We start from the raw sequence: 19,765 nt of genomic DNA on the forward strand, positions 1-19,765 counted from the left end.
ACTTACATGACCGTCTGTGACTTCTGACCTGGAATCGGGTGCCTGAAAGTGGGCAGAGTGAGTGTCAGTGACTGACAGGCTGGGAAGAGAAGAAAGGAAAGTGTGTGGGTCTGGGGGAGTGAGCCCAGCACCCAGACGCCTGGGGAGGCAGAAGGCACCTGGTGCCCAAGTGACTGAAGTCTGTTTTCCAGAATGATTCTGTTCTGGATTCTGGGTTGGGGTATGTGGGGTGTCTGGCTGTGCTAGGCCATGGTTCCATCTGCGGGGTGACTGTTGACCTCCAGGGCTGCTGAGCCCTTCCCTTTTCTGGTCACCAGCAGGTGCACCAGCCTCTTTGAAGGCAGAGACTCTCAGTGCTTCTGGTGTGGGTTCCATTTGGAAGGACCCTGAAGAGTGGTCAGTCTATTCTGGAATGTGGCAGTGGGGCCAGAATACTGAGGTGTTTAGTTTTGTTTTGTTTTAGTGAGTTCTAGGCCCAGTGTGGGGCTTGAAGTCACGCCCTGGAGATCAAGAGTCGCATGCTCTACTGACCGAGCCAGCTAGGAGTCCCTGAGTTTTTAAAATCTCATGTTCATCACATTGATTACAGATTTTAGAGTCACTTCCTTAATAAATATTTGAGTAGCTCTGTGTCTGACATGGGGGGATTCAGGGATGAGCAAAGGGAACTTCTGTCTTCTTGCAGTTGACCGTGTGTTTGGGGAGACAGGCAGTAAGGAGACAATTCCGTAAATATATAAAAGTGAGGTGCTGTGAGGACAGAGTTCGGGGAACTGGGTGAAACGGGGGCCTAGGGGGCTACCTCCAGAGGATCAGTGAAGAAGAAGGGAAGCAAGTTCCAGGGAAAGGGAATAGCATGGGCAAAGGTTCAGAGGTGGGACCAGCATGGGGCCACTTTATTCCAAAGCCCTGGGGTTTTCTTCTGTTGCGAGTGGGTCCTTGGTTATGGCAGACCGGCCTGTGGGAGTCTGCTCTGGACGGTGGCCAGGCAGGAGACAGCTCCGCTGGACTTGGTGTGGTGTCTGGGTTCAGCCTGGATTTGTAGCCTGAGGCCTGGGTGAGGAAAGCCCTCCTCTGGATCCTGAGGTGGGTGGCGCTTAGGAAACCTTTGCTGAGCTTTCTCAGTGCCCTCAGTGCTGGGTAGGGCGGCTGTGTCTTCCTGGAGGTGGTTAGAGTAGTGCTTGGCACACGTGTTTCTACACTCCGGCGCCTTCACATGGCCAAAGAGCTACGGAGACTCGAGGATGTTGGTTTTGGGGAGAGGCTGAAGGCTGGGGCGGCCCACCTAGGCATAGCTCTTCACCTGTGACGCTGGGTTCGGTGACTGAATTCGCGATCCAGTCAGCTAGAGGGGGCGTGAGGGGTGGGACAGAGGTGGCTTCTGGGAGCCCGAGCATTCCAGCTCCTGGACCTGGGCCCTGGTCTCTGGGAGGCCTTCGTGGCTGCTCCGAGTTCCCTAGCTATTAATGTGTGGATTGAAAGCAGTAGCTAGGAGCAGTTCAGAGAATGAGTGTGTGCTGCCTGATTAATAAAAAAGCGATGGGTTGGGGAATAAGAGCAGTTGTCTCATAGGTACCCGGTGTTCTGAGCTGTCCTCCTGACCCTGCACGTCTTTACGTGGGGCGTCCCTGTCCTGTTGTTGGGGTTCTGTGGCAGATGCTGTCTACTCGTGGAGCCAGCTGAGCTGGGGTGGACCCAGCCGCCCCATGTGGCCTGACTGCAGGAACCCTCTGGCCTTCATGCCCTCGTCCCAGGATTCGGGGGTTGCTGTGTTTGCAGTGGGCTTGGATCACTTTGGAAAGAGCCCTGTTTAAGTCTTAAGCACTGATGGGTCCAGTGCTGGGTGGCGGGCTCATTCTTAAGCTTTCACTCAAAAAGGAGCCTCAGAAACCGACTTTGTCAAAACTGTGACCCTGTCCTGCCCTTGGGCCTCCAGCGGGCACCTGGGAGGGAGGAGTGGCCCCTGGGCCCGTAGCCTCCTGTCCATCAGCGCTACAGCCCTTGGCTGTGGGCCTTGCGGCAGCTTGGCTATGTCTCTGCCTAGCACCTGGGCTGAGCCAGACGGTGGCGTGAGTAGGATTCTCTCCTGGGATTCTCTGATCCTTTAAACTTGTAGAGTTGTCACAGGGCATTTTAGATCATCTTTGCCGGTCCAGCGATGAACCGGATCTCCGTGATCTGTTGAACTTTTTCTAGATGCCCTGGATGGAGTGAGGGGCAAGGGAGATGCAGAGGGTAACACACACTCAGGACCCTCTTGTGTGCCGCCTCTGGCAGGAGGGAGCCTGACCTGCTGGCCTTCCCAGCAGTGGTGAATGAGCCCGCCGGTCTCATTGCACCCCTGCTCAGGCCTCTCCTCTCACACCCCTGCTGGCACAGTGTGGGTGCTGAGAGCTGGGTGAGCATTTTCCCCTATATGCCAGGTGAGCCGTTCCTCCCAGGCTGCACTCACCCTTTTCAGCCAAATGTGGGCCTCTCTCGGCCGTGTTGCCTGGACTCCCTGCTTCTCATGGCCCCTGAGGATAAAGACCTGGGCTAAATCCCTGATTTACTCCAAGAAAGCACGTTAGTTCATATCCAGCACATAATTGCTGGCAAGAAAGAGCTGAGGCCGCATAATGGGGTCACGGAGAGGGGCTCTGTGGTTAGTTTTTCTGGGTACAGAATGTCACAGTTGTGCCACGTGAGCTCATGGGAAGAGCCCTGGTCCTTCCTAACTCAGGAGCCATTTCTGTCCAATGGGGGGGATGAGTCCTGCCTCCCGCGGGGCGGCGTGAGGCCCGTGTGAGGCCCGAGCAAGGCGCGTGAGCGTGCTGCGGGCGCTCGTCACCGCCGCCCGTCTGTGTTTCAGGCCGCGCCGAGGCTCTCCTCCGGGGAAGATGGCAGCCCTGCGAACCACTCCAGGCTCACCAGCCACGCAGCTGGCGAAGGTGGAGGATGGGTTGGAATGTGGTCCTGCTCAGGAGGAAGAAGAGGAAGAAGACCAGGGGGAAGAGGTGGAGATAGAGGAGGAGGAAGAGATAGTAGTGGAAGAAGGCGAGGACAAGCAGGTGGTGGAGGACGAGGAGGAAGGGGGGCGGGCAGGGCACGTGGATCAGGTGGAGGTGGAGTTGGAGGAGGACGAGGACGTGGAGGAGGTGACGGCAGAGGAGCAGAGTCTGACCTTGGGGACCCAGGAGCGCTGTAGCCGTGCTGCTGATGCCAAGTCCCCAGTTCTCCAGGGAAAGGGTAAGAGAAAGGAACCGGCTCCCGGGGTAGGAGGCAGTGGGGGCCTGGGAGGGCAGGCCAGGACAGGGTGGAGCTGGAGCATCAGGACCCAGGTTTTGAAACGGAGGAGCCTGGAACTCCTGCCCCTGCTTGCTCTCCGGGCAAAGGTGACTGCGGCAGCAAGGCCCGACAGGGAAGGCGGGCCCCTAACAGGTCTTCCCCTCAGCCTTGCAGGCTGCCCGGGTTCCAGCCACGCCTAGGGATGAGGACCTGGAGGAGGAGGAAGAGGAGGAGGAGGAGGAGGAGGAAGAAGAGGAGGAAGAAGAGGAGGAAGATGATGATGATTCCCTGACAGCTGGATCTCAGGTGAGCTGCTGTCTCTCTGGAGCTCAGTTAACCAGGCACCTGCTGTCCTGGAGACCCCTGTGGGCAAAGCAGAGGCTCTGTGGTCCTCAGGGCGAGTTCAGGCTGTGAGCGGGGACGGGGCAGCAAGAAGTGACCGGGGGTCTCTAGCCCCAAGCCCACGGGACGTGGTTCCACTTTCCCGGGGCCCAACCCTTCCCAGGCCATCATGTCCTGAGGATGTTGACTGCCCCTCACGTGGCTGCACTGCGGCCCCTTACCTGGAGGGCCTGTCACCTGTCCAGGCTCGGGTTTCCTGCCGAGCCCAGTCAGATCGGGCACCAGTGCCCACAATCGGTTGAGTTGATGCCGCTTATGCACCCAGGCATGGGCCCTCACGTTGCTGATGTGACCACTGGCTTAAGGTGGACAACGAGGGGGGAGGACACAGCCTCCCCGCACAGCCATGGACTTGAGCTTTCTCATCTCCTGACCTCAGTGTGAGTCATGGCTCTGCCCCCGCCACACGCTGAGCGTTCGCCCTCTCTGAGCCTGGGTTCCTAATCTCTGAACGGAAATGGGGTCTTTGGCTTTCAAGGCCACCACCAGGCTTGCGCACCTTGAGTACTGCTGGGCCTTTGCAGGCCTGTCAGTGACGGGATGTCGGGCTGTGTCCCCGTGAGCTCCGTGTTGCAGGACCACGGTCAGCTCTTCTTGACGCGCTTTTTCTGTTGCTCGCGTTCTAGGGGCTCCCCTGCCTCTCTCCGGCTCCCCCGCCTCTCTCCGAAGGCAGCTTAGGGCAGAGGCCAGGGCTCTGTTTTCCAGGGGCTGGTGACCTTTGAAGATGTGGCTGTGTACTTCTCATTGGAGGAATGGGAAAGGCTGGACACAGACCAGCGGGACCTTTACAAGGACGTCATGCAGGAAAACTATGGGATCCTGGTGTCCTTGGGTAAGCAGGGAGGCTTTGTGGTCTGACGGCTGCCAGCAGCCTAGCCGTTTGAAAGAGTGGCTTCTGAAGCCCCAGGGTCTAAGAGAGGGGCGTCCTGGAGCCAGCCCACCTCTTGGGGGAGTCCTAGGGACCGGGGTCTCCGCTGTGGCCCAGCAGTGCCATGAGCCAGGTGGATGTGTTCTGGGAGCCGCCCGTCCAGCTCCGGTCCCTGGGCCATCTGCCCCCCGAGGCCTCCGGGGCTGAGGAGTCAGGGGCTAGAGGGGCTGAAGGTGTGTGGAGGGGCTGAGCAGGACAGCTGCAGCTCTCAGGGCAAAACTCTAGACTTGTGAATGTGGGATTTCCCAGGGCGGAGGCCGGGGGATGGGAGGGCTGGTCCGGGAAGGGAGAGTGAGGAGCCGGTTGGCATGTCGGGGATGGCACTGTGTGCGGCGAGGGCGGGGCCTGGCCAGCGCAGCCCTGCAGCTGCTGGCTGTTTCTCTCCTGGCCAGGCTACCCAATCCCCAGGCCGGATCTGATCTTCCGGCTGGAGCAAGGGGAGGAGCCCTGGGTCCCAGATAGCCCCCGTCCTGACGAAGGAGACATTGTCACTGGCGTCTACACAGGTGAGTAGGAGATGGAATCTTGTGGGGTTTCTGCTGACGCAGCTCCTCAGGGCTTTGCCAGACTTTGGCCTTGACCTTAGCTCTGTGCCGTGGCCTTGATGCTGGTGGTCTGGGATGTGGAGTGGGCCGCTTGGATAGGGAGGCCACCACGCGCTAGCCTCTGCCTTTGTGCGTTGGCCTCTCCAGGCTGGCGAATCCTTAGAGAACCTACGGGTTCCTCTTAGGAGCCTTGGAAAATGTCCCTGTCCCTGCCTTGGAGCCTCTGATTGTTTTTTGTTTTTTCTAAGTGAGGGCCATTTGTTAAGTGTTTGGCTCAGAGAAATAAGTGCAGGAACTGGGCAGACTCTGGCTGAGAGTGCCGGAACCCGCCTTTCTGGTTTCTACACTTGAACCGGTCCTGTGGCTTCTCCACCCATTGGGCTATCTCTGAACAAAGGGTCTGGGGGGCAGGCCTCTGGCCTGGGTGCGCAGCTCTACCCCTTCCAGAAAGGAGATTTGGGAGCGAAGTGTTCAGGGTGGCGAATTTCTCTGGACACTGCTGATGTGGTTCTGTTTCCCCAACTGTCTGAGCTTCGCTTTGCTCACATGGAGAACAAATAATTTGACCTAAATCCATAATTTCCAAGCCGAGGACATGGGACTGTTGGTTCTGTGGAGGTGCTTCACGAGGTCTGTGAGTCAGGCTCAGTGTTTGAGAGAGATCCGTGGAGGGTGTGTCCACCTTTGGGCTCGAGTGACGTCCCCCCAGTGAGGGCCACTGGATGGCTCGTGCCAATCAGGTGCCTGGATAGACTCAGAGCAGCTCATAGACATATTTCAAAATAAAAATACAGAAAAACACAGACCGTGTTACTGCGCCTATGGGTGGTCTCTTCAAAGTGTTTTCCCGTTTACTCTGTATTCTCTCGACAAGCCTGGGCCATAGCAGGGCAGAGGCGACCAGTCGACCTCGCGTATGAGGACTTTGACTTTGAAAGTGGTGACGCCGTGGCTTGTCCAAGGTGGGCTCAGCCGCAGGGCTCACTTGCCACGGTGTTGCAGGATAGCCTTCCCGTCCCGGCTCTCCACGTGCTGTGGGGCCCTTTCTGGGAATCCTTCCTGGGCTTCATTCAGACTTGGGTGGGCGCTGACTGGTGAGACCATCGCAGCTGCTTCCGGGACGAGTCTGGGACAGATGTTTCTCGGAGGGGGGTCTCAGTGAGAGGTGGGTCCTGTTTACGGGCACAGCTCAGAAAAGCCACCTGCAGATAAAGGGGCCACAGGCCTGCCTTGGCCAGTCTCTCATCATGTGGGCTAGATGTACCCCCATTCTCCATGCTTCTTGGAGGGTCCTGGGGTATAGCCTTTTGCAGGCTCCAGTGTGGGTGGTCCTGGGTGGAGTTCGGCAGCACCCTGAGGAGGCTGGCTAGCTGGGCCGGCGGCTGGTCGCTGTAGCAGGGCCAGTGAGCCTCGACTGCTCCCCCCATCCCCGCCCGTGCCACCCGGTAAGCCCGAGGTTGATACAGGATCCAGGCATGGTCTTAGACATGACCCTGTCTGCTGGGGTCAGCTCTGGTAGGGCAAACCCATCTAAGGCCTTTCTTTCTTTCTTTTAATTTTTATTTATCTGAGAGAGAGTGTGTGTGTGCATGTGCTCGTGCGAGAGCAGGGTGAGGGGCAGAGGGAGAGGGAGAGAGAGAATCCTTAAGCCGACTCCCCTGCCCAACTCGGGGCTTGATCCCGGGACCCTGAGACCATGACCTGAGCTGAAATCAAGGGTGGGCCGCTTAACCGATTGAGCCCCCCAGGTGCCCCATCCAAGGCCTTTCTTTTTCTTTTCTTTTTTTTTTTCTTTAAAGACCCTATTTATCTACTTGAGAGAGAGAACGAGATAGAGAGAGCATGAGAGTGGGGAGGGTCAGGGGGAGAAGCAGACTCCCTGCTGAGCAGGGAGCCCGACGCGGGACTCGATCCCAGGACTCCAGGATCATGACCCGAGCCGAAGGCAGTCGCCTAACCAACTGAGCCACCCAGGCGCCCCAAGGCCTTTCTTAACTATGATTGTAGTCTCTTTGCTAAATGGTCTCCCTCCCCTCTTCTCCCCGTACTCATTTCTGTGTGGCTGAGTCCATCGAGAATTGAGAATTGCTGGGTCTGGCAGGACGGATGCTAACTGTTGTGAGCCTGACAGTTTCTGGATTTCTAGATTGTAGTCTGGCAAAACACAAGTGTCTTCCTCTCTTGTGTTTCTTGAAGAATTGGGCCAAAAGGTTTGGACTGTGGCAGGCTTCTTCCACTCAGGCGCCCCATCCCGTCTGCTGTACTGACCTGAAGTCCCCTGCTCTGCCCTTCCAGCTCCGTGCTCTGGCCCCCCGACCCATGCCCCCCCCCACCCCAGCTCACTGCTGCTCGCTCTCCTCACCTCTCCTGACCCCACCCGCTTTCCTGCGCCTTTCTCCTCACCCGGCTTGGAGAGCAGTGCCTCGCCCCCCACCCCCTGTTTGTGATAGCCCCGTGGAGTTGCCTGCCAGACCCCTGCCCATGCAGGACCCCATTTCCTGCCCACATCTGCACTGCAGCTGGGTCGTGGCTGGAGAAAAGTGTGCCTGCCAGCCGACCACACACCTCCTGAGGACACCGCCACCACCTGGGCCCGGTGGTCTGGCTTCGTGTCCTTGTTGGGTTGGCTTTCCGCTCTCTGCGGGCGACCGTCTTGGCCCTGAGGACCCCCCACACCCCTGGTTTCTCAGCTGCCTTCCCAGCTGCTTCTCCACTTGCCCTCGCTTGTTCCCGAGACCAGGACAGTCCTGCGTCCTCTTCTGTTCTCTCTAGGTGACTGCGGCCAGAGCTTACGTCGATGCTGCCCATCCGCAGCTTCTTTCTCCAGCTCTCTTCCTGTCTGCTTGTCCATCCGTATGCTTGGTCTCTCCACTCACTTACCTGATGGGCATTTCAGAGTGAACCTGCACCTGAAGGGGCTTCTCCTACTCCAGTCCCCTCTTGCAGTGTCCTTGGCACCTGAGTGGGCCTGGCTGCATGCCCGATTAGTCCTTGTCGCTCTGCCTTCCTCGCCCCACCCCGTCCCAGGCTCCCAGGAGGCCGGCGGGCCTGTGGCCACAGGTGTCCCCGAGCTGCCTCTGCCTGCCCTCCAGTAGCTTCCCCGTGCACTTGGCGCAGCGTCTGGGCCCCGCTGTGGCTTGAGACTGCCGCCCCTCCAAGCTCATCTACACCCTTAGCTCTTCAGGCTCGGCCCCTCAGACCACCTTAGTCTTCAAGCTCTCGCCTGCCATGGGGCCTTTGTGCCTACTGTTTCCCCTGTCGGGATTGCCTTTTGTGTGGCTGGCTCGGCTCTCAGGCCCCACTCGAGTCACGTGTTCTCTGAGCGCACGGACTTCAGGAGCACGCCTTCCTGCATTTCTCCAGGATGTTCAGTGCAGTTACAGCAAACAGGCTGTCTGAAACGGTCCTGCCTAGATGTTTGCTTCCTCATTCCCCGTCTGCTGCCTCCGGCCGCCTCTGTAAGAGCGAGCACTGTGTGCTGTCTTCCCCTGTGCTGTCTCCCTGGCACCCTACGCGGGCCTGGCACCCAGCGGGGCCGGCTGCTGATCCCCCTCCTTGGCTGCACTCCTGCCCCTCATGTGAAAGTGAAGGACGGAAGAGAATTACAGCATGCAGGGTCACACCTGCTTAAGATGCCCCAAGAAAGGAGAGAGAGAATTTCAGAGCAGTAAGAGGTAAAACACTAAGGTGGGGGCATCTCGGGGTCAGTGAGCACAGTCAGTGGTTCTGGAGGGGAGGAGGTCAGGAGCAGCTGTGGAAGGTAGGCCTAGGACCAGCCTGCAGGTGGTCTTTACCTCACACAGCCCATGAGCGCCTGGGCGGAGTGCCTGGGCTGGGCCTGTCTGCCCCACCGGGGTCGGGTGGATATTAGTCCTTAGCGTGGGCCTTCCCTGCCTTTGGCACACCCCTGAGGGGGCCCTGGGTGTCCCCGAATCCCCTTTTTTTGTCTGAGCCAGGGAGAAGGCACTTGGGTCCTGTCTTGCCTCAGAGCCCTGGGCGCGTGGTGTAGGCAGAAGGGGAAGGAGCCAGGAAACATTCCACCTGAGGAAGGCTCCTATTAATAGCTGGTCCTTGGTATTATATTCATGGTACAGATGAGGAGACTGAGGCCAGAGAGATCACCTGCCAGTGATGGGGGGTGGGCCCTGTGCTCATGGGAGGACAGAGCCCAGTACAGGAACCTGGCCCTGTCGCAAGCTGCCGTCTCCCCCACACTTGAGTACAGCCCTGGTTACCAAACTCCTGCTCAGTGGGAAGGAAGGGCAGCTGACCAGCAGTCCTGGAGGCAGGAGCCCACCTGCAGCTTGGGCCCACCAACCCTGTGCATGTCCTCCCCTTCTAACTGTTCCTCGGTGGGGGGGCTCTCCTCAAACGTACCTCGAGTCTCCGGGTCTGGATGGAGAAGTCAGGAGCAGGTGTTGACTTTACTCTCGGGCCCCAGCAGAGATGGGTTTAGTCAGAGCCGACTCACCATGGGACCAGGTCAGGGTGGGTTCCCGGACCGGGCAGAGGTTGCCCTGGGGGCGGGAGTCGTAGAAAACGGCCTGGTTCTCAGGGCGTTGTGTGTCCGTCGTGCTGAGCAGCCCGCGGTGGGCCTCGCAGCAGCTCGGGGACAGAGGTGCACCAGGCGTGTGGCTCGGGAGCTTTCATCTTCTCCGAGGCCCTGTGATGAGTGCCTTGGTAGGGCACTTAACTGATGAGGGGGCTCTCCTGAGAGGGCCATGGGTCAGCCCCTGGGATTGTCATCGGGGCTCAGAGCACTGGTTCCAGCTTAGCTAATCATCACCCATGGTCATAGTCCTTGGGAGCAAATGTCGCAGGGAGATGAAGCAGCAGCTCCCACTTCCCAGGGTGCTCTTCTCTGCCCTACCCCTGTGGGTTCTGGAAGAAGCAACTGTGTTTGACCCTATAGGCCCCTGTTACAAAATGTCCCCTCACCCACCTTGTAAAAGCATTCTCTGCTCTGGCTCTCGTCTCACAAGGAGACCTGGTAAGTGCTCACTTGGATTCCAGCAAACTCCCTGGGAACCTGGAGTGACCTTTCCATTGGCCGCCCCCACTCCAGGGCCCCACCTCCAGACTCTGGCCCACTTTGGTGACAGAAAGACAAGGGAACAGAACCCAGCCTCAGGGCAGGCTGGTCTTTCTCTGCATCCCCCTCCAGTGGCCCTGCTCCTCCCGGTGATCTTGGGGTGCAGCCGGCTCTGACTGCCCAGGGACATGGCCGCCCTTACTACCCCTCATTTGGTGTCAGTGGTGCTGTCCACCACCTTGCCGTGTGTTCAGTGGTTTCTCATTCCTGGACAAGAGGCTGTGCCGGCTCTGGAGGTCCCTGCTGTATCGCTCTCCTCTGCAGAGGCTTGAGGTGGGGGCCGGGCAAGGGCTCCCCTTCCCTGGTGTGCGTGGGGGCTTTCCGCTGCTCCTAGACCCCAAGGAAGAGTTGTTGTGAGTCACTGGGACCTGGCCCACCCTTCCCAGTTCTGAGTGGCCAAGGTAACTTGGCCTGCGTGTCGGCTTTGTATCCAGCAGGGGCTGACCCTGGGCTAGGTCCTGGGGTGCACACTAACCCCACTAAGACGTTGAACGTGTTCCTGTGCTTCAATTCCCCCGGCCTTGGGGAGTCTCTAATTCAAACTACTCAAGACCCTCCCCAGAGTCTTGTGGTAAAATTCTTTTTGAGACTCATGGCAAGAACTCCCAGCTGATCTGAGTACCCACGGAACTGCCTGTCCCTCCACCATCCCCTGCTGTCTCATGAGGGTGCTCTGGCCTTCCCAGTGAGGAGCTGGGCCTTCTCTGTGCTCTGCAAGGGGCGGACGCCTCACGCCACCCACTCGTGGGCCCAGGTGGTGGCTGCACGTAAACTGAGCTTAGTTCAGGAAACTTTGGTCTCCTATTTTAAAACTTATTTTTACTTTAACAGTATAGTAGTACTAACTGTAGAAAACTTGAAAGTATTACAATTCTGAAATAAAATAACCCATTTCTGTACGCCTTTAAATGATGCGTGTTTTTGTTCACAGCTGAAATCATGCCCGAACAGTTCTGTGTCTGGCTTTATCTGTCCCTGCGCTTTGCTGTGTTCTCCCACGTGACCATATCACCCTACATGTAGAGTGCTGTACAGAATATAGGACGAGGGCTGAGCCAGGGTGGGCAGCCCTCCTGGGCCCCCACCTTCCCTCGGGGGCAGGACTCGGTGATCCACACTCATCCAGCCAGGTGATGCCTGACACTGGCCACAGTTTTGGTGGTGGACCCAGGTTGGGTAGAGGAGGGGATTCCCACCCTCTAGAACCTTCCAGATGCTAGGATTCTGGGGAGGGCGACAGCATGGTGTGCGACCACTGTGGACCCACACGGGGTGGAGTGTACGTGAGAAAGTAGGCACACAGGTGCTTTGCAACATCTGGGGCCACCGTGGGTCAGGCGTTTTCCCTTCTGTTCCTTGTGTGACTTAGTGCCTGCTCTGCAAATGGTAGTTCTCTCCTGAGAATGGTGGTAGGCCGATCAGCACTCCATTTTGTAAACTAGAAAACCCTCCAGGTCTGACTCCGTACCCACGCTCTGCACTGAAGGGAGAGGTCACTTTGGTGGAGGAGGTAGAGAACTGCAGGACCTTTTGGGGGGGTGTCCTTGTCCTTTTGTGATAGTAGGGTGCTTGCAGTTCACCCAGTCTTAGCCAGCTTGGGACTGTTTCCCAAATGCACAGCCACTCAGAAAAAGCCAAGCTTTGGGGTGCCTTAGCAGGGAAGCTTGGGCTGTGCCTGAATGGTTGCTGGAGGCTGTTAGGATGAGTGCAGAGGGCTGGGGCCCAATGGCCCCTCTAGGTCTCCTTGGCTCAAGGCAGCCTTTTCAGGTTCTGCTCTGAGAGTGGGAAGGAGACCCACCACTGCTGGCCAGCCTGAGGCTGGTGGAGAAGAACTCAGAGGGGAAGGGATGCTGAGCAGAACTTAGGTGCTTACAAGGCAGGTCCTCAGCTGCAGGGCCCTGGGGCTGTGCTGGTGCTGGAGGCTTGCTTGCCTTGGGCCAAGCGGGGGTGGGTGGGGGTGCGTGGGGGGTGGAGTTCTCTGGAAGACAAGGGGTTTTGGGGAGAACAGCTCAGGGGTCTCTTTTTCTGAGTACCAGATGCCTGTTACGGGCTTAGCCCCAGGTCTCCCAGGAACCTACAGGCAAGGTCACCAACTTTGTAGAGCGTTCCTGTTTCTCAGCAGGGTGGCAAGCACTGGAGATCTGGAAGAGGGATTAATTAGTTGAGGCCATTTGAGGACAGTCCAAGAAGTAAAGGAATCTGGGCCTGCCCTAGGAGGGACGCCCACGCGCACATTTCTCCCATCTGCAGAGTTCCTCCTGAGGGAGGCCGTGGCTTTACTGCCCCACGTGCGCTGGAACACGCACAGCCTCTCCCTTCGTGGAATGCAGAGGCACCCTGTCGCAGAGCCTGCGGATGGAGGCTCGGTGCTGGGGGAGCTTGGGGTCCCGCGCAAGCTGTGATTTCTCTAGGGAGGAGCCTGCAAGGGGCTGCCTCGACCTCCTCTCACCTCTCTTCTGGCCTTCCTTTGTCACCTTCAGGGGCCTGGTTCTGGACGGACGACCTAGACGACCACGAGGAGGAGGACGACGAGGACTTCCTGGCGGAGGTGGCCGAGGAAGAGAACGAGCCCCCGGGGCTCTGGTCAGCGGCCTACGGCGTGGGGGACGTTCCTGGGACGTGGGGCCCCGATGACTCGGATTCAGCGCAGACCCCGGAGGGGTGGGGTCCCGACCCCGGGAGCCTCGGGGTCCTGGCCGAGGGGTCCGAGGCAAAGCCCTTCCTGCCGGGCCGGGAGCCTGGCGCGAACCTGCTGGCGCCCTGGGCGTTCCCTGCCACTGTGGCTGCTCCGGCCGGGCGGCCCGAGACCACGTGCGACGTGTGCGGAAAAGTGTTCCCGCACCGGTCCCGGCTGGCCAAGCACCAGCGCTACCACGCGGCCGTCAAGCCCTTCGGCTGCGACGAGTGCGGCAAGGGCTTCGTGTACCGCTCACACCTGGCCATCCACCAGCGCACGCACACCGGGGAGAAGCCCTTCCCGTGCCCGGACTGCGGCAAGCGCTTCGTCTACAAGTCGCACCTGGTCACGCACCGGCGCATCCACACGGGCGAGCGGCCCTACCGCTGCGCCTTCTGCGGGGCGGGCTTCGGGCGCCGCTCCTACCTGGTCACGCACCAGCGCACGCACACGGGCGAGCGGCCCTACCCGTGCCCGCACTGTGGCCGCAGCTTCAGCCAGAGCTCGGCGCTCGCGCGGCACCAGGCGGTGCACACGGCCGACCGGCCGCACTGCTGCCCCGACTGCGGCCAGGCCTTCCGCCTGCGCGCCGACTTCCAGCGCCACCGGCGCGGCGGCGGTTGCGCGGAGCCCGGCGGCGACGGCCCTCGGCGGGAGCCTTGCGACACGGTGCCCGCGGCGGGGCCCGAGGAGGCCGAGGTCGGGCCGGAGGGGCCCGAGGAGGCCGGGGCCGGCGAGGCGGACGTAGAGGCCGAGGCCGAGGCGAGAGAGGAGGCGGCGGCGGCGGTGGGGCGCAGCCCCGGGCGCAAGGAGGACCCCGAGCCGGACAGGCGGTTCCTCGAGCTGGGCAACGGCCTGGGGGAGGGCGAAGGCCCTTCCTCGCACCCACTCGGCTTCCACTTTCCCGTGCACCCCAAGTCCTGGCTCCACCCGGACGGCTTCCCGATGCTGGGCCTCCCGGACTTCGGGGAGCGGCTGCAGGCCGACGGGCGCCCCCTGCCGGGACCCCTGGGGGGCCGGCTCGCCCTTGTGGAGGGCGCCGGGCTAGCCTGCGACCCTTTCGGCGGCGGTGGGCCGGGGGGCGGGGGCGGCGGCGGGCTGCGCGCGTTCGCGCCGGCCGTTGGGGGGCTGCTGGCCGAGCCGGCGCCCGCCGCGCTGGCAGAGGAGGAGAGCCCGTGGATCTGCTCCGACTGCGGCAAGACGTTCGGGCGCCGCGCGGCGCTGGCCAAGCACCAGCGCTACCACGCGGGCGAGCGGCCGCACCGCTGCGCGGACTGCGGCAAGAGCTTCGTGTACGGCTCGCACCTGGCGCGCCACCGCCGCACGCACACGGGCGAGCGGCCCTTCCCGTGCCCCGAGTGCGGCGCGCGCTTCGCCCGCGGCTCGCACCTGGCGGCGCACGTGCGGGGCCACACGGGCGAGAAGCCCTTCGTGTGCGGCGTGTGCGGCGCGGGCTTCAGCCGGCGCGCGCACCTGACGGCGCACGGGCGCGCGCACACGGGTGAGCGGCCCTACGCGTGCGGCGAGTGCGGCCGCCGCTTCGGGCAGAGCGCGGCGCTGACGCGGCACCAGTGGGCGCACGCCGAGGAGAAGCCGCACCGCTGCCCCGACTGCGGCAAGGGCTTCGGCCACAGCTCGGACTTCAAGCGGCACCGGCGCACGCACACGGGCGAGAAGCCCTTCCGCTGCACGGACTGCGGCCGCGGCTTCGCGCAGCGCTCCAACCTGGCCAAGCACCGGCGCGGCCACACCGGCGAGCGGCCCTTCCCGTGCCCCGAGTGCGGCAAGCGCTTCTCGCAGCGCTCGGTGCTCGTGACGCACCAGCGCACGCACACGGGCGAGCGGCCCTACGCCTGCGCCAACTGCGGCCGCCGCTTCTCGCAGAGCTCGCACCTGCTCACCCACATGAAGACGCACCGCAGCGCGGCCGGCGCGCCCGGCTCGGCAACAGCGGCCCCCGCGTCCAAGGCCGAGGCTCCCGCCAAGGGGCCGCCGGGCGCGGGCAGCGGGCCCGGGGAGCGCGGCAGCACCCTGCTCGAGTTCGCGGGCGGAACGAGCTTCGGCTCTGAGCCGACGGCCACCTTCGCGGGGCCCTCGGGCGCCTACGAGGAGAGCATCCTGTGATGGCCCGAGGCCGACGGAGGCGCAGCCCGCTGGGCCGCCGGCCCCTTGCTCCTCTGGCCTCGGGGTGCTGAGGGCCCCAGTCCTGGTGCGGTGCCTTCCCCTCAGCCCCCGGTGCACCGCGCCGCCCCCCGGCCTCGGGCGCCCCTCCTGCCGGCCCTGGGAAACCGGGTCGCCAAGCTCGTCCGGCCGTGCAGGGGGCGCGTGGGGAGAGGAGAGCCGCGCGCGGAGGAGGCGAGGGCAGGGGGCGGCCACCCCGACCAAGACTGCGGCATCCCTGGGTCTGTGCTGTGGAGCCACGCGGTAGGGATGGCAGGCGATCTTATTTATTTCACTCGGGTTCCGATTTGGGTGGCCTGGAGGACCGGTGGCCGATGAGTTTGTAAGTGGGTTGTACAGCGAGGGAGGGGAAGCCCTTGCGTCAAGGGGAGGGTGGGGTGGTCGAGGGCGGAGCATCCGGCTCCTCCCGTGGGTTTGGCTGACGACTTCTTCCCATTCCTCAGTGAGGCTTCAGGGACCTTCTGGTCATTTGAGTGTGTCCGGGAAGTTTTAAGGACTGCGTGGGGCTAGGGGAAGCCTTATGGGTTTCCGGAGGACTATGTTCCTCCCTGCACAGGGGGGACAGAGATGCAACTGGGAAAGCTTTTATTCTGTCTACTGTGGATATTTATTTCCATCTCTTGTATGGCCTGAAGAATCTGGGAGGAGGAGGAAAAGCCAGAAACCAAATTTGTGGCCCCAGGCGGGTGGGTTGCAGGTGTTCCAGGGTCCTGAGGGAGTTTGAAGCCTTATTCTGGGGGAGGGTCACTCGCTCTCACCCCACTTGAGCACCTAGATCAGCCAGGCACAATTCTGCCCGGTGGGTTTTGGTCTCCGCCTCCCCCTTTGAGTCCTTTGGTACTCTCACCTCTGGCAGCTGGAGGGGGCACACTCAGAGATCCTCAGGGGCCCCTTGCTGGCTGCTGCGGCCATGGCCCCAGCCTTCAACTGCCTGGGCCGCCACCACCCCACCCCCCCCACCCCCGGGCAGGTGGACACATGGGTCCCTGCCCTCTAAGCCCAGTGCTTGTTTAAATTTAATAACCAATTGTAAAGTGACAGGTCGGCAGCAGGATCATTTCTCACATCCCTATGGGGTTAGGGCCCTATGACGTCTGCAGGTCTTTTTAATGCTGCTTCTGTCATTATTCTATACTAGAAGCAAGTAGTGTTTCTGTTTAGAATCCCATGTCACAGGGTGGGCAGTCTGTACAGTGGAAGTCCACCTCTGGGGGTGTGGACTTGAGCCTGTGGCTCAGTGACAAGCCAGGCACCCAGCTATGCAAGGCCCGCGCCTGGTGGGCATGCCGCCCTCCGGGTTGGGCCATTGGGAGCCACTGGGCAGGCAGCTGAAGTATGGCTCACGTGAGATCCTTTCCTCCCTTAATGCCTTTTGGGCCAGTGTGAGTGGGGCCAGAAAACAGATTTTGAAGCAACTGCATTCCCTTTTAGACCTAGTTCCTTCTGTTTTAGTGTAGACATGGCCTTGGGGCCTGAGAGCCAGCAGCGAGGCTGCTGAGGCTGGGGGCGGGGTAGGAGGCGCAGTAGTTGGTGGGTGGGAAAGCGGGTGTGGATGGTGGTGTTAAGAATTCACCTGGCTGGGTGAGGTGGTGGGGTGGGTTGGGGTGCTGAGGAGGGCAGGGGTCCCAGGAGGCATCAGCAATGCTGGGTGATGCCTTCCCTGTCCTCAGTTTCTTTCCTCTCCCTGTGGGACAGGAACCTCAGGGGCCAAGGGCAAGGCAGCGTAGCCCTGCATGGCTGGGCTTTGGCTCCGTGCTCATTCTCCTTGCACACTCCTCAGAGTGCATATCTTTGGTGCCCCCCTGGGCCCCAGCTGCTTCCTCCCTGGCCCGGAGCCATCAGCAGGAGGACCTAGCTTTAATAAAGAGTGGAGAAATGAGCTTTCTGACTGGATTCCATGTTGTTGCCGCTCCTCGATGCCCTCAGGGAGGCTCTGAAAGGTCTCGGGCCTTTTTTCTGCAAAAAAAAAAAAACAAAACAAAACCCACAAAAAACTTTTTTTAGGAGTTTCTCCTTTCAGAAACTAGAAATGGCCCGGGAGGAGTCAGCCCAGGATGGGCTTTGGCTCCTGCCTCCTGTGTCTACCAAGTCTTTCTGGGAGTCCCCAGTGGGCCCCCCACACTGCCACATACTCTTTGTAATACACCTGTCTTGGGATCTTATTGTGCTTAGGATTGTTTTCTCCAGCCTTCCCTTGGTCAAAGGAGAGGGGCCAGGTCCCCTTCCAGGGGGTCCAGACATGCACTGAGTCCCAGACATTTCCTCAGAGGCCTCAGTGCTTCGTGGGTTTATCCAGGCTCATCTGCTCTGTGCCAAGGCAAAGGACACCTCCCCAGGACCCCCAAACTCCTTCCTTTGTACTGATTTATTGACTACCCTCTCACCAGATGATGCCCCATAACCAGATCTGACCTCCCATTCTTTGCACGTGGATTTGGAAAAATATGAACTATGAAGTAAATTGTCTTCGAGATGTGATTTGGAGGCATCAGAACAGAACCCAGTGTTTCAGTTAAAAAAAAAAAAAAGGCTTTGAGTGGCAGATGGATGTCAAGACCTAGTTAAAAATTGATGGCCTTGAGGATCTTAAAGTCTATTCAGAAAAGGCCAATTATTCCCGGATAGAGCGTACAGATGTCTGGCCAAATTCTTTTTTATTTGGGGGAGGGTGGGGGACCCAATCCTGATGGTCATAGAAAAAAGAAAGTAGACAGCCCTTCTGGTTTTGAGAGGACTTCCAAATTTCTGGAGTCCCTGACTGATTCCCCAAGTGTCAATTTAGCATCTTCTATCATTGCTGAGGAGTAGAAGCCCCCAGGAGATGTGACCCACGCAAGGTGGTACTTTGAGAGTCTTGAGGCTCTGAGCACCCCTCTGGCTTCCCCCTGCCTTTGTTATTTTCCTGTTTCCCTCTTGCTTGCATTTCCCCAACCTCCTTCCTTGCTCCTGACCCTTTCACTTGATCTCTTCAGACATCTTCTAACTATTTTTTCTTTCTCTAATTGGCTACATATGGAATAAAGTATTTTGAAATTTTTGGTTATATTTATTAAATAAAGCTTTATGATCCTTGTTCATTATTTAATTTTTTCCTGATTATAAAATACATGCTAGTTGTAAAAATCCCAACAGTATGACAAAATGTGTTACGTGCACACTTACATCCTCCAGGGTCACACCACATCCAGCCACCGGGAACCAGAGCAGCTTCAGGAGGCGTGGGAGCCCATTTCTTCCATGGAACAGAAATGTTTCTCCACTGGGGACGTAACTTTACACGTTCCCTTGCAACTTGCTTTTTTCATTTAACAACATATTAGGACATACTTTCCCACCGGACAGAACTACCTCACTCATTTTAACTGCCCCAGCATAGCATTTCATTTTGTGGACGTACCCATAATTGATATAACCTCTCCTGCAACAATGGGTATTTGGTTGTTCCCAGTGTCTCACAATTACAAACAATGCTGCAATGTCGATTCTTGTACATATTTCTGTGCAGTCATGTAGATTTTTAGTTATTTGTTTAGGAAAAGAACTAGAGGTGATGTTGCCAGGCCACAAGGCATGTGTATTTAAAGTTTGGAGTATAGCTAAATTGTCACTTAGAAAGGCTAACTCCAGTCCAACAGCAGATTCTCCCAGCGTAGTGAGAAAGTGCTGGTGGTCCACGGCCTTGCCAACGGGGCATCAACAATCGTTTTAATCTTGCTTTGTTCTTAATTTTACAGAGGTGAATGGCTTGCCTTTTTCTGTTTCTTTCAAACACGTAAACAGGTTATTTAAAACAACAACAATAACAACTCATGGCCTTGGCTGAGGTATTTCTGGGGCTGTGGCTATGATCTATCCCCACCCAGTCCAAGTTAATAGCTTCCATATTTTCTGGTAAGATAAGATATCTCAGGTTTACCTTGAAAATTTCCTACCCCAAACCTGTAATCAGCCAATTCTCCAAGGAGCCAGGATTCCTTTAGTGGGAAATGATATTTAGGGACCACAATTTGGTGCTCAATCCTATTCGGTTGATTTTTTCCCCCCCTTAAGGAAAAAATAATTTTCCAGCTAGAATTCTATATCCAGCCAAGCTATTCTGACGAGTGACATTTTTAGATCTTCAAGAATTCGGAAAACTTACCATCCTTTAACCGTTTATAGGCGACATGTCACACAACTAAAGAATCGACCAAGAAAGAGGAAGATTTGAGATGTAGGAAATAGTGGAGCCAGTCCAGGAGAAAGCTGTCTGGGAAAACAACTATACATCAGTCCAATTGGAGCATGAGGATGGGGAGCTTCAGGAATTAGGTCTCTCTGGAATGGGGGAATCCAGCAGAGTTGAAAACATGCCTGAGAGGCTGGACGTGGAAGAGCAGAGCTATGGTGAAAGGCGGACCTGAAGATCAAAAGGGACCTTGGCTGGGAAAGCCAGCATGGTGCATCTCAGGGCCATGAAGTAACTCTTTTCGGACAAGAACTGGGCCAGGGGGGAACCAGGATCTTGTTTCTACCTTGAGACACAGACTGAATGTGGACGCCCCTTACCATAACCGGCAGCCACAGTGGCCACTGTGAGGCTGTGTGCAGTTTTCGCTTTGTATTTTTTTTTTTTATAAATTATGTCTTTAATTATATCTGACTGGCCTGAACATATTTATTTAGGTTCTTGC

At 58.5% G+C, this 19,765-nt stretch overlaps 1 protein-coding gene across 1 annotated transcript; it reads left to right on the forward strand.

Moving 5' to 3' along the window:
- The first annotated feature begins 2,856 nt into the window (after positions 1 to 2,856).
- Positions 2,857 to 18,162, forward strand: ZNF316 (zinc finger protein 316). The gene is made up of 5 exons (XM_021680128.2): positions 2,857 to 3,228; positions 3,434 to 3,573; positions 4,375 to 4,501; positions 4,990 to 5,103; positions 12,715 to 18,162. Exons 1-5 carry the CDS (start codon positions 2,880 to 2,882, stop codon positions 15,033 to 15,035), a joined length of 3,051 nt encoding a protein of 1,016 aa, XP_021535803.2. The 5' UTR covers positions 2,857 to 2,879; the 3' UTR covers positions 15,036 to 18,162.
- Positions 18,163 to 19,765: the final 1,603 nt, after the last annotated feature.

This window comes from Neomonachus schauinslandi, chromosome 5 (assembly GCF_002201575.2).
Source record: "Neomonachus schauinslandi chromosome 5, ASM220157v2, whole genome shotgun sequence".
In the NCBI taxonomy this organism is placed as follows: Eukaryota; Metazoa; Chordata; class Mammalia; order Carnivora; family Phocidae; genus Neomonachus; species Neomonachus schauinslandi.